Below are 13,012 nucleotides of genomic sequence, written 5' to 3' on the forward strand. Positions count from 1 at the left end.
TCCAGCAGCAATAGAGAACTGGGTTGGGTTGCAGAGGGGTGGGAGATCTGCCAGGACCACCCCACTCATAAAATCTTCCCACCTCACCAAAGCCTCTGGGCCCAGTGTAACACCCCTGGTGCTGGACCTGACCCTTTCACTGGTGCTGGAGGTGGAACTGGGGACACCCCCGCCCCCCGGTGTTTGTGCTGAAAACATCAGGGAGCTGCTGAGGTGTGGAAGCCAAAGCCACAGTTTATTGGGTGGGCAGCAGCACAATCCTGGGGAGGGGGGAAGGGAGACAGGCCCCGTGCCATCAGCACAGCACCCTCCGAGCAAATGGGGCAAGGAGTCTCCCCCGTGCCCAGGGGTGTTGTGTCCTCTCCCCCACACCGGTGCCCCCCATGTCTGAGCCCCCCGTGGCAGCTGTGCTGGCTCCTGTGGTCCAGGCTGGGGCACCCCACTGCAAAGGGAGCCCCAAAGGCACCAGGGGAGAAGCGACCCCCCCCCAGCCAAGTCAGCCCCAGCTGGGGTGAGTGGGGCACTGTCCCCTCAGTGCTGTCCCCAGCCCCACTGCAGCCATGGTGGGACAGTGACAGCGCCGCAGGAGGCATCAATGGGGACAGCGGCGCCGGGAGGTGCTGGAAGCGCTGTCAGGGCAGCTTACAGCTTGCGGAAGATCAGGCTCTTGTTGTTGGCCGGCATGTCCACCTGGAGGCACAGAGCCGGGCTCAGGGCTGCACAGCGGCACGGGGAGCGCCCCAGGGCCCACCACCTACCATCCTCTCCAGGCACAGCCCGTTGGCCTCGGCCAGCTCCCGCAGCAGCGCCGTGTCCCGCAGCCCCCAGGCGGGATTGCTGCGGGCAGGGAGGCGTGGGTCACACACGGGGACGTCCCCCCCAAAGCATCCCCATCTCCCAGGGGCGCCCCCGGCTGCGGGGCTGCCCTCGGGCGTTGCTTATCTTGAAGGACCACGCTGGGAGGGAGCTTCCTGCAGCTGCAGGAGCAGGGGCAGGACACAGAGCACAGGATGGGCCCCCAGCAGCCTGAGCCCCCCCAGCCCCCTCCTACCTCTGCCTCAGGCTGCGGTCAAAGTCCACGTTGCTCTGGGGGCTGATCTGGCCGTCCACGGCGTAGGGCTGGTGGGACACAGCTGGAGCTGCAGGCAGGAGCCCCCCTGTGTCCCCCCAGCCCCCCTGCCATGGGCTGCTGTCCCCACCACGCACAGGAGCCAAGCAGGAAGAGACACGGCCCCCAAAGGGAACCGTGAGTCCCATCACCCACTGTGGGTCCTGTCACCCTCTGCAGGCCCCCCCAGACCCTGCCTCGGATAAGGTGAGGGAGGAGAGGATCTCGCTCATCCACAACTGCCCCTTTCAAGGCTCAGCGTGTGCCCCAAAAGGCAGAGACCCCCCCCCAAACCCAAGCCCCTGCATTTCCCGGTTCCCTCCCTAAGCCATGCCTGGAGCTGCCCTCCCACCTGCCCCCCCAGCATCCGCTCTGACACCCTGCACCCCCCAGGATGCTCCCGCCCCAGGACAGGACCCACCCCATAGGTGAAGAGCACACCTCCGGGCTTCAGCAGCACCCCGGCACCCTTGAACAGGCCCTGGGGAACGAGAGAGGTGGGGACCAGGTCAGGGGGCTGGGGACACCTCCCAGGAGACCCCTCCTGGGCCCTGGCAGGGGACAGGGGCTGGCGAGGGCTGCTCACCTCGGTGCACCGCAGCTCTGCGATGTGCATCATGTTGATGCTGACGAGGAGGTCGAGGGAGGCGGGCTGGGTGCCCCCCCAGGTCTCCCAACCCTGTGACACGTCCAGCAGGATGGGGGGCAGCAGGTTGGGCACCCCCGTGGCCTCCACATAGGCAGCAATGCTGTGGGCACCAAACCCCACCTCAAGCCCTGCCGGGTACCCCCCGTCCCCCCCAGCACCCGCTGCAGGCAGGGACAAATTCCTGGATGGACTCTCCGATGTGGAATAACACAGATGTGGGTGCAGCACAGCCTGGGGGCTCTTTGTCCAGCCCTTTGCTTCCAGCTGGCACATGGAGAACTGGAAGCACCTGGACAACCAGCAGCACATGGATGGAGAGGCCCCAGGGCCTAAACTCCCCAATTTTGGAGCACCCTCCCACTGTGGGGCACCCCACTGGTACCACTGCACCAGCACCACCCAATTTTGGTGTTATTGACACCTTTTTTGGCACATTCACCACCCAGCTCTCAGCTCCTGCAGCCTCCCAGCCCGGGGATTATTTTTACCCAAGGTGGTGGGTGCTGCTGGGTGGGCAGCACAAAACTCCCCCTGGACAGGTGCTGATTCCAGCACCTCTCCACCAGGCTTATTTTTTTTCAGTGGTGGAAAGCTGGATTTTGGGACCTTTCTGGGAAAAAATAAAGTCCTGAGCTGGGGAACATGGGGTGTTTGGGAGTTGGATATTGGGGATTTACTGAAAAAAATATAGTGAGTATTGACTTGGGGAGCCTGGGCTGGGGAAAAGTCGAATATTGTGGTTTGCCTGGAAAAAATAAAGCATCAAGCCAGAGAGCCTGGGCTGCCCAAGGAGGCCCTTGCTGGGAAAAAATACACATGAAGCTCATCTGAGAGCAGGATAATGGGGTTTTCCTGGAAAAAATACAGCACCAAGCAGGGGAGCCTGGGCTGCTGGAGAGTTGGATATTGGGTTTTTCCTGAAAAAAGAAAAAAAGTGTGGAACCTGGGCCCACTGTTGAGTAGGTCATTTCTGGGAAAAAGATGCATCCAGCTCACCCAAGAGTTGGATATTAGGGTTTTCCTGAAGGAAAAACAGCACTGAGCAGGAGAGCCCGGGCTGCAGAAGAGTTGGATACTGGCGTTTTCCCAAAATCCCAAAACGAAATAAATAAGGAAAAAAACAACCAGGGGGGTGGGGAACCGGGGCCGCGGGTCCGTGGGCCCGTGGGAGGGGGCTGCAGGCGGTGCCCCCCCGGGGTCCCCCGTCCGCCCGGGACCCCCGGCCCCGCTCACCTGCGCAGCGCCCGCGGGTCGATGTCCGAGGGCTGCCAGCGCGTCTGTGGCAGCGCCCGCGCGAAATGCGCGGCGTGGAGCCCCGCGCCCGCGCCCACCTCCAGCACCCGCAGCGCGCCCGCGCCGCCCCCCGCGTACTCCCGCAGCACCGCCAGGATCGGGCCCTTGTTGCGCTCCGCGGCCGCCGGAACCTGCATGGCCGGGGCGGGCGGCGGAACTACCGCTCCCGGCACCCCCGGCACCCCGGCACCGCCCCGCGCCGCGGGTGGAGCTTCCCACGGCGGGTGGGGAAAAAGGCAGGAAGAAGGAAAAGGAGAGGTGCGCCGCCCGGGAATCGAACCCGGGTCGCAAGAATGGGAATCTTGCATGATACCACTACACCAGCGGCGCGGGCGGCAGCGAGCTCGCCCCGCCGCCTCTCGTACCCGCCCGGCCCCGCGGGGACCCCGGCCCGGGGCGGTGCCGCGCCCCCGCCGCGCCCCGGCACCCCTCGGCAAACTGAGGCTTCGCGCGGACACCCCGGGAAAATGGGGGATGACGGGGGACCCCCACCCACCCTTTCCGCGCCAGCTGTCACTGGTGGTGGAGGACTGGAAGGATCCCTCTGGAGCACAAGGATTAGGGGTTCAGCCCTTCCAAGCGCGGAAAAGCTCAGGGATGCGCCAACAGGCACTTATAAACCCCGGGAAGGTCCGGGGGGAAACTGAGGCACAGCCCCCAGCACGTGACAGGGAGGGTGACAGCCGATGGTGACATCCCGCGGGTCAGGGTTGTATTTAGGCACAGTAACGGGGTTGGGGGGTGACAGCACTGGATGCAGACCCGCGAGGGGCCCACGGGTGCCTGGCACCCTCCAGGGTCAGGCGCTGCTGGGCTTTCATGGGAGGCACCCTCCTGCAGCCCTCCCTCCCTGGCCACTACCGTGGCAACGTGGCGGAAAGGCAAAGGTCACCCTCGTGGGGTGGCTTTGCAGCCCCTGGAGCCAGGCTGGAGCCTCCCGGAGACGCCAGTGCGTTTGTCACACGGTCTCTCCCCAAAACTCTGAGTGCCACAGGGGTGGCCGGTGGACACGTTCGGGATCGTGTCCTGGGTCTGCACCTCCCGCCACGTGGGGACACTTTGGAGGGACCTCCCCGCTCCAAAGGTCACCGTGCTGGCCGGGACGCGGCTGCCCACTCCGGCTTCCTGCGCTAGTCATGGGATGTGCAGCTCTGGACTCGTCGCAGCGCTGTCCCCGTGGGGGTGGCACCTCAGCCCCTGCCTCTGCATCCCTTCACTTTTCCCTGCCTGGGCCCTTTGTGTCCCAGGAATGACCCCTATCTGTCCCCTGTGTATGCCATGGCTCCAGTGTCCTGTCTCCTAAATGTCCCCGTGCAGGTCCCCTCCGAGTTTCCTGTGACTCCGTGTCCCCGGCGTGCCTGTGCCATCTTGTGCCCTACGTGCCTCCTGTGCCCTCTCCCCTACTTGAGCCCCGCACGTTCCAGTGTCCCTTGTGTGCATTCCATGTGTCCTGTGAGTGTCCTGTGTCTCCCACATGTCCCCTCTGTGTCTCACACACATCCCCGGTGTGTTTCCTGCGTGCCCTCCACATCCCACGTGTGCCCCTGATATGTCCTATGCATGTCCCATGTATGTCCCCACATGTGCCCCCAACAACATGTGCCCTGCTTGTGTTTCCCTGCATCCTGTGTGTCCTCATTGATCCCCCACGTGCACCCCTGACACGTCCAGCGTGTCTGCAGTGTGTGTTCCCACATGGCACACATGCCCCAAATGTATCCCATGAATGTCCGCTGTGTGTCCCCACATCCCCTGTGTGTGAGACGAGCGTCCCCACATCCCACGTGTGTCCCTTGCGTGCCCCGTGCATCCCACGCCCCTCCCACACGTACACCCGATGTGTCCCGCGTGTCCCCTGTGTGTCCCACATCCCGCGCGTGCCCCCGATATGTTCCGGCCGTGTCCCCCACGTGTCCCCACGACCCAGACATGGACACGTCCCTTACACGGCACGCATGTGTCGCATGCGTCCCCGGACGCCTCCCACCCGGTTCCCCCGACCTATCCCGCGCGTGTCCCCTGCGTCCCCCGAGCGGCTGAGCGCTGTGGCCGCACCCCACGCGCGCCCCGCGGTCCCTTTAAGCGCGGGGGCGTGTCGGTGCTGCCGGGGCCGCCCGGCCCGGCCCGGCCCGTTAAAGGCCCCGGCGAGGGGCGCGCTCGGCACTCGGGCGGGGGCGGCGGGCCGGGGGCCGGGGCCCGCAGGATGTACACGCTGACGCGGGGCCCCAGCAAGCTCGCCACGCAGCGCCGCACAGGTACCGGGGGGCGCGGGGCCGGGGGGGCGCGGGGGCTCCGTGCTGTCCCGTCCCGCCCCGCGCCGCTCCCCCCTGACGCCCCGCACCCCCCGCAGGTCCCACGCAGCAGGCGGTGGAGAGCAGCAAACTGGGCGAGCTGCGGGGGCGGCCGCAGCCCGGCCCGTGGCCCCCCGCCAGGTGAGCCCCGCGCGCCGCCGTGACCTTGGGAAGGGGACCGGCACCGGGGCGGCCGGGCCGTGACCTTGGGAAGGGGAGCGGGACGGCCGGGCCGCCTGACGGGAGGCGGGAGGGGGACCCGGGGGTCTCCGCTCGGTGCCGCTGGCCCCGGGGGTCTCAGCCGTGCTGGTGCCCGCACGCGTCCCGCGGAGCTCTGTACACGCGTGGCGTGGGCCGCCCCGCGCCGGGGACACGCCGGAGTCGCTGCCCCTCCTCCTTCCCACGGGTCGTCCCCAAAAAATCGCGGGGAGCGGGATCGGTGGGGTCACGCCAAGGAGGCGGCGCGGGGGGGTCCCCGGTGCGGGGCAGAGCCGGGGCCGGGCTTGTCCAACCCCCCCGCGCCCGCCCCGCGGACGGCCCCGATTGCACAAACCGGCGGCGGGGCCAGCGCCGGCCCCGCGGTGTCACCGCCCTCCTTGGCCGCGCCGCGCACCCACGGGGGCCCCGGAGCCCACGCGGAGCTGGCGATCCCCTCTGCCCCTAAAGCCGGGGGGGCACTTCCTGGGAGAATTCCAGCGTCCAGCAGCAGCAGTAGCACCCGGAGCTGCCGGGTGGGTGCTGAGGGGTATTCCAGTGGCTGGGAGGTGATGATGGGATCCCTAAGGAGACCCTTTCCCGGCTGGAGGGCTGGGGTCAAAGCACACCCAGACAGGGCGGTGGGACCCCCCTAGTTCTGCACGTCCTCTCCAGCTCCAAGAAATGGACAAGAGCCACCCCCCGTCCCCCCACCCAGTTGCTCTCCTTCCCAGGATCCCTGTAATTCGCTGGAGTGGCTTCTGCCACGCTTGCCCTCCTCCTGCTTGCCCGCTGCCCCGGGCTGTGGGGGCTTGAGGGTCACTGCCCTTCCCTGCCCCTGCCTGCAGAACTGCAGGAGCTGCCTGCTCCCAGTCTCTCCTGCCCTCCAAACCTACTCCTAGGGCCCCTTAGACTTTGTCCCATGAGAAACGTGGCTGTTGCAGACATGTCCTGCCCTGGAGCTGGGCAGAAAAGCCAAAATACTGGAGTTTTGCACTGAACATGCTCTCAGGTCTCATCCCAAGTTTTTCTTTTAGCTCTGGTGGCTGTCGCTGTGTCCAGGCAGGGGTTGGTTGAAGTGCCCCTCTCCAGAGGGGATCCCAGCTCTTAGGAAGCCTGACCTGCTCCCACTTGACAGAGGGTTACATCCCGGTCCTGGGGCACCTTGGGGACATGCTGGGGCCAGAGCTGTTGCAGTGAACCCAGGTGCTTCATCTGCAGAGGATGGCACATCCCCTGTCCAGTACCTAACTGGATTTCACTTCCATTTCCTAATATTCCTGCAATTTTGGTGGCAGATTCTTTATTTTAGGGGCTGCCCTTGGTGCTAGGTTGGAGGATGGGTGGGAGGTGGGCAGCCGATGCTTTTCCCCAGGGGGCTGCCCTTGCACCCCTCCTGTGTCAGAATCCCCTATCCCTGGGAGTTGGGTCCCTTTCCATCCCAGTCCTTGGGGACAGGGCTGGGTGACCACAGCTGTGGGTCAGTGTGTGCACCATGGGACAGCCCAGGACACCTGAACCGCCCCAGTTCTTGCTGGGGTGGGCAGAGCTGCCTGTGCCCTCACCCCCCCTTGCTTCCCTCCCTCCACAGCCCAGCGCAGAAACTCGTCTTCAACAGAGTGAATGGCAAGAGGCCCCCACTGCTGCTGCAGCAGATCTCGGCCCCTGAAGAGTGTTACACCCTGGCCCACGAGGAGAACGTCCGCTTTGTCTATGAAGGTGAGGGCAGAGTGTCCTTGCGGCAGCGCCCAGGGGAGCTGGAGCATGTGGAGTCCCTCCCCAGCACCCACACCATGCTGGGGACATCGGTGGCAGGGATGGAGTCCCCATCCTGGGGACTTGCCCTCCTTTGCTCTGCTTCCTGCTCCTGTCCCGCAGCCCCCCACACTGGGAACCCCCATCCCAAACCCACCCAGTGCTTGTTCCCCCTCCCCAGCCTGGCAGCAGGTAGAGCAGCAGCTGGACGGCAGCCGGAGTGGGGAGAGCGCCTGCGGCCCCGTGCAGTACGTGGAGAAAACCCCCAACCCCGGACTCAAAAGTAAGTGGGAAGTGGTTGTGGCACTTCGGGGTGCATCAGGCTCGGGGTGCAATGGGCTGCTCTGGGCTCAGCCTGCACCTGAGTAGGGCTGTGGTGGAAGGAGGAGGAGGATTCCAGTGCTGGATGTGCCAGAGGGGCTGGGTCTGTCCTGCTGGTGCTGAGGTCACTCTGGGGGTGCTGGGGGCAGACAGCTGGCCCCAGGCACTGTGGTGGGGATGTCCCACTGTGTCTCTTGGAGGACACCTGGATGCTGACTCCTCTGGGATTCTGACCTTCTCCAGCCACCAAGGGGTTCAGCATCATGCTGGAGCGAGAGGAGATCCCTGTGGGGACCTGCTCCTCCTGGGGCCAGCAGGACCAGTCAGCCATGGGGGCAACATTTGTCTGGTGGCACCTGGAGTCAGGGCAGTGGCAGCAGCTTGGGGGCTCTTGCAGCAGCTGAGAGCTCCCCAAGGAAGAGAATGTCCCTGTAAACCCAGTCTGGCCTTCTGGGGACATGGCACAGGGGTGGGGGAAACCTGGGGGTGTCATTAGACTGGAGATCAGGGAAAGGCTCTTCCCCAGAGGGTGCTGGGCACTGCCCAGGCTCCCCAGGGAATGGGCACGGCCCCGAGGCTGCCAGAGCTCCAGGAGCGTTTGGACAGCGCTGCCAGGGATGCCCAGGGTGGGGTTGTTGGGGTGTCTGTGCAGGGCCAGGGTGGGACTGGATGATCCCTGTGGGTCCCTTCCCGCTCAGGGTATTCTGTGATTCCATGGTTATTTTTTCTGGTGGTTTGGTGGGGAGCACCCAGAGCTCTGCTCCACCTGCTCCCCTCTCTCCCTCCACTCTCTTTCAGACTTCGTCCCCATCGACCTGGAGGAGTGGTGGGCACAGCAATTTCTGGCCAAAATCGAGAACTGCTCATAAAAGGGAAGAAAAGGTTGCGTTTGGTTTCTTTTTAAGAGAACCGAAGCTGCGAGCACCTGGTCACAACCCAGAACCGGTGGCGTTTTTGAACCACATTTTTAAAAGATGCCCGAAGTGGAGTGACCCAGCCCAGCAGGACCGGACCACAGCCATGCCCGGCCGCGTGCCCTCCCTGTGCCCGGCAGAGGAGCAGCGTGCGACCCCAGCCAGGATTCCTTAAGTGCCAGTTCTCGGACTGCTGCAGCTCCTGCAGCCTCCAGCTCCCAGGGACACTGCGGTGCCATGCTGGGCACGAGGGAGCGGCTCCCCCCTGCAGCCGTAGCCACGGGGAGGACAGTGGGGGGCTGTAGCAGGACCGCCAGACAATAAAGCGCTGAAACTGCCCGTGGAGCTGCGCTTGTGGGATGGGGAAGAGGGGGAAGCAGGGGGGTGCAGCGTCATGCCCTGGAGAGGGGGTGCTCCCAGCTGGTTCGTGGCTCAGTGGGTACCTGGCGTCTGTGGATTCAAGGGGTTGGAGATCCCCTTCCTTGGAGCTGCATCCTTGCCCCCATGCTGCCTCATCTCCCAGGGCTCAGCGAGGGGCTGGTGCTGTCTTAGGTGATGTTTGGGGGGGGGCATATGGGCATCTGCAGGGGGCTGAGCACCCTGGCTGTGCTCCAGAGCTGGGCTGCAGCGTGTAGGTGGGCACAGCTGCAGGAATGGGAGTGCCAGGGCCAGTCTGACACTGCCATGGAGGCCGAAAGGCATTTTGAGTGCCAAGCTTGAGGTCTCCCCCTCACCTGTGGTTGTCTGGGGGAGCTGAGAGAGGGTAGCTGTGGCTGCCTGAGGCAGAAAGGAAGGGGACCCCAATTTCTGCTTCCCCACAAAAACTCCTCAGCTGCTGGGCTTTTCCAAGCTGCACTGAGCCTTTCCAGTTCTGGTTTTGTAGGACACCCCCTACCCCCTCATCCTTCTCCCCGAAGCAGAGAGCAGGAGGCCAGCACAGGCTGAACAGAGTCTGATTCCAAAGGAGGCCAGGAAACACCCACTGGAAAAAAAAAATCATCTTTATTATTCCTATGCTGGGAATAACAACCACACTGCAGCCAGTGGGGAGTAGAAGCTGCCCAGGAGCCGTGTTGCTTCTCCCACCTGGGAGGCCAGAGAAGTGCCAGCAGCAGCTGTGCCCCTGGCAGCACATGCCCATGGAGCACTCCTGGTCCTGCTCCCTGCCCCGGGCTGGCACGCCTGGCACTGTGGCTGTGACTGAAATTGGGAGCAGCACCATGCACAGCCCGCAGTGCCCGCCTTGCTGGCAGGCAGGGTGTTCCAACCCTATGGACAGGGACATGCTGCTTCCATAACACTTCCTTCATTGAGGCCAGGATGGCCCCAGAGTGATGGAGGGCTGGGGTCAGGGCATGTCATCCTTGCCATGGACTCGTGGGCAGAGTGGGGGTTACGTTGCTTCCGTGCCCCCACCCCAGCACCAAACCTTGCAGGGGCACCAGTGCCAACAGGACATGGACGATTGCTGCTGTGCTCAGGGCACTGCCAGCCCGTGGCAATTTTGCATCTCACCCCCTGAAACCTCCACATTGCCACTGTTCCCCATCTCAGGCACAGCCTGGGAGGCTCTACTACATCCTGCTGTACTTCCCTTTCCAGGAAAAACAGTTACTGGGAGTTTCAGCACTTCAGGCACCTTCCCAGCAAAAAGCATCTCCCTTTGTCTTCCCTCCCTGGGAAAGTCACTGATGCTGGGATTCCCCCCTGCATGGTGCCCTGGCCCTGGCTGGCTCTGCTGTCCCCCAGGATGCTCCCAGGGAGCAACCCCTTCCTGCCAGCAGCTCCAAAGGGCTCCAAGGTGTCCAGGGAGGCCATCCACCTGCTGGCTGCTGACTAATAAAAACACACATCTTTAAGATCTGGGGAAATTCTTAGTAACATGATGCACCATCGTTCTGAACAACAACATTAGGCAAAGGGAAGAAATGGAACAGGAAAGAATGAGTCAGTCACAAGGAAAAAAAATGAAAACCCAACCCAAAAATATAACCCAACCCCTGACAATGCAACCACTGGGAGGGAAACAGCCCCCCTTGCCATAAATATTAATTAGTTATGTGCAATTGTGTGTAGTACTATAGTGCAAATAGCTCTGCATTGATCGTGGGGCAGCGCCCGAGGGGCTGGCCCAGGTGACACAGGGACTAGTTAAAGACAGACAAGAGTCAACACAGATTTCCAACAAACAAACAAAAAACCCCCACCAACCCTGCCACTGGCAAACTCCAAAAAGAAGTTGCCTCCTCCAAGTGGGCCCAGGCAGGACTGGGCAATGCTGGTGCCCAGCAGCATCGCGGAGCCAGGCAGGGGCAGGACAGGCCCTTTGCTCCCTGCCTACTGCTGGAGCAGCCTGGTGAGGGGCAGAGGGGATGAGGAGGGGGATGCAGGACAGATATGGTCTGGTTGGAGCTGTGTGGGGTGTAAGGGGTGAGCTCAGCAGGACATGGGCACAGTGAGGGCATGGCTGGCTTCACACTGGTCCCGTGGCTGCACTGCACAGTGCAGGGCAGTGCTGCTGGCAGAACCCCTGCATGGGCACAACACTGAGGCCAGCAGTGTCCCTGGGCACCCTGTGACACTTCACACCCATCCTACAGAGCACAGCCAAGACCCTGCAGCACCTCTCACACAACCCAGCAGCATCCCCAGGGACCTTGTGGCACCTCTCCCCCCTCCCAGCAGTATCCCTGGGCACCCCTCACCCCCTCCAGCTCTGGCTCCCCAGCCGTGCCCATTACGTGCTGTTCCTGGGGCCAAACTCTGGGCATTGCTCCAGCACCACGTCCTACCTCTCACCCAGTGCCAGCTCCTGGCACCACACAGCTCCCCTTGCACGGCTGGGGCCAGTGCCAGCTCCTCGGGCCAGGCCTGGCAAGCAGGCAGGAGGAGACAGTGTTTTCCCAAGCAGTTAAAGGAGACAGAGCCTCCTCTTTCCCATGCCAGGCAGGTGCCAGACAGGAGCTGAGCTGTCCCCCTGCCGGCTGGACACGAAGTGCTCCCACGGGTGATCCCAGTGCCTCCTACCGACCCCAGGGACGGTTTGGATCTGAGCTATGTGACAGCCTCCGGCTAAACCACGAGCAACCACCAAACAACACATGGACATGCGGGTGAGGACCACGGGGCAGCATCCTGCTGGGTGTGAGCGACGGGCAGGGAAGGGGGGAGCAGGGGGGATCCTGCTCCTCCTCTGCCAGCCCAACACCCCTCTCCACCCTTCCAGGCTTCTCCCGGCTTTTTGGGCGGAATTTTTTTGCTGTGTGGATGGATGACGGCTGGAGAGTGGCAGTGTCACATGCGCACACCCATGCGTGCCCAGAGCCGGTGCCAGCAGCAGGAGCGCTGCCATCCTCTCTCTCACCCCTCCCTGGTGAAAAGTTTTACATTTATACAGTATTTAAGACACGCTGATATATAAATTACTGTCTCTATATATACTATGTATAGGCTGAGGGCCAGTCCGTGACGAAGGGCACCGGAGGGGCTCATTTCCCTCTGTCCTCTGTGTAGTGCTGGAAGCGAGTGAAGCTCATGAAGACCTGCTCCAGGGAGATCTGGCTCACCGAGTAGTCCTCCAAGCGATACTTCTCTTTGGCTTTCTCCAGGGCCCCAAAGACCTGCAAGGGAGGGCAGGGTGACTTGGTGGGGGGAGCCCCAGGACCCCAGGGAGAACCCCAGGCTGTGACAGGGAACACCACACTATGATAGGGATCTCCCTCACAGGCTGTGGCAGGGAACCCCAGGCTGTGACAGAGGAATCCCTGAGCTGTGGCAGGGAAAACAGAGAAAGCTTTTTTCTCCAGGGAGACTGAGGAAAATGACACCTTCCCTAGCAGGAGAGTGGGGAGAAGCCAGGAATATCTGACACCATTTAAAAATATATGCTGTGGATATGATTGTTTTACACATAGGTGATAAATGCATACATATATACACACACATATATATATATATTTACATATATACACACGTATCTGGCCTTGAATCCCTGCCCAAGGTTTCTGCTAATGCATTATATATATAAAATCTTAATAAAGAAAAAACTACATAGGTACATAGGATACACTATACATAACTATCTGTATATAGCATACAGATCATTTTTTTACACTTCGTTACATATATATATTTATAAACTCTCTCTAGTTTTTATATAATCCTATACATAGTTTTTATATAATCTGTATACTGTGTACTCTATATATACTCTATACACTATACTATATACTTGATATAGAGTATGAACTCCAGAGTACATAATCTGTATAGAGTATTACCTTATACCCTATAGAGTATATAATATAGTATATATTGTATATATACAATATTCAGTATATTATATACACTACATCCAGTGCATATAATAGATATATAAAAAAATATATATACTTAGATACTGCATATGAAAACTATCTGTACACTATGAATATCTGTCCTATACATGTATTTATATATAGATAATGTACATATAGACAGATAGTGT

The 13,012-nt window shown here is 61.3% G+C and overlaps 3 protein-coding genes across 4 annotated transcripts in view; 1 reads left to right on the plus strand and 2 right to left on the minus strand.

Moving 5' to 3' along the window:
- Positions 1–386: 386 nt before the first annotated feature.
- On the minus strand, positions 387–3,187 carry METTL26 (methyltransferase like 26; the record flags this gene model as incomplete). Its single annotated transcript, XM_082291920.1, has 6 exons — positions 387–690; positions 759–837; positions 1,052–1,119; positions 1,530–1,589; positions 1,695–1,857; positions 2,991–3,187. 6 exons carry the CDS (start codon positions 3,185–3,187, stop codon positions 643–645), a joined length of 615 nt encoding a protein of 204 aa, XP_082148046.1. The 3' UTR covers positions 387–642.
- Positions 3,188–5,150: 1,963 nt separating this feature from the next.
- MCRIP2 (MAPK regulated corepressor interacting protein 2) lies at positions 5,151–8,865 on the plus strand. 2 transcript variants are annotated; one of them, XM_082292550.1, is made up of 5 exons: positions 5,152–5,305; positions 5,401–5,482; positions 7,128–7,255; positions 7,473–7,574; positions 8,411–8,865. In XM_082292550.1, the coding sequence occupies exons 1-5, from the start codon at positions 5,254–5,256 to the stop codon at positions 8,479–8,481; spliced, it is 435 nt and encodes a 144-aa protein (XP_082148676.1). In that variant the 5' UTR covers positions 5,152–5,253; the 3' UTR covers positions 8,482–8,865. The 2 variants fall into 2 exon arrangements, with proteins under 2 accessions (XP_082148675.1, XP_082148676.1); XM_082292549.1 differs by lacking the exon at positions 8,411–8,865 and having other exon boundaries at positions 5,151–5,305; positions 7,473–7,675.
- Positions 8,866–9,529: 664 nt separating this feature from the next.
- The window catches only part of ABCA3 (ATP binding cassette subfamily A member 3), a 32,467-nt gene continuing 28,984 nt past the window's right edge, over positions 9,530–13,012 (minus strand). The window contains exon 31 of the mRNA XM_082292373.1: positions 9,530–12,146. Within this exon, the coding sequence (XP_082148499.1) occupies positions 12,015–12,146 (132 nt within the window). The 3' untranslated portion in view covers positions 9,530–12,014. The remainder of the gene's footprint in view (positions 12,147–13,012) is intronic.

The sequence above is a fragment of the Coloeus monedula genome, assembly GCF_965178545.1.
Source record: "Coloeus monedula genome assembly, chromosome: 16".
Classification (NCBI taxonomy): Eukaryota; Metazoa; Chordata; class Aves; order Passeriformes; family Corvidae; genus Coloeus; species Coloeus monedula.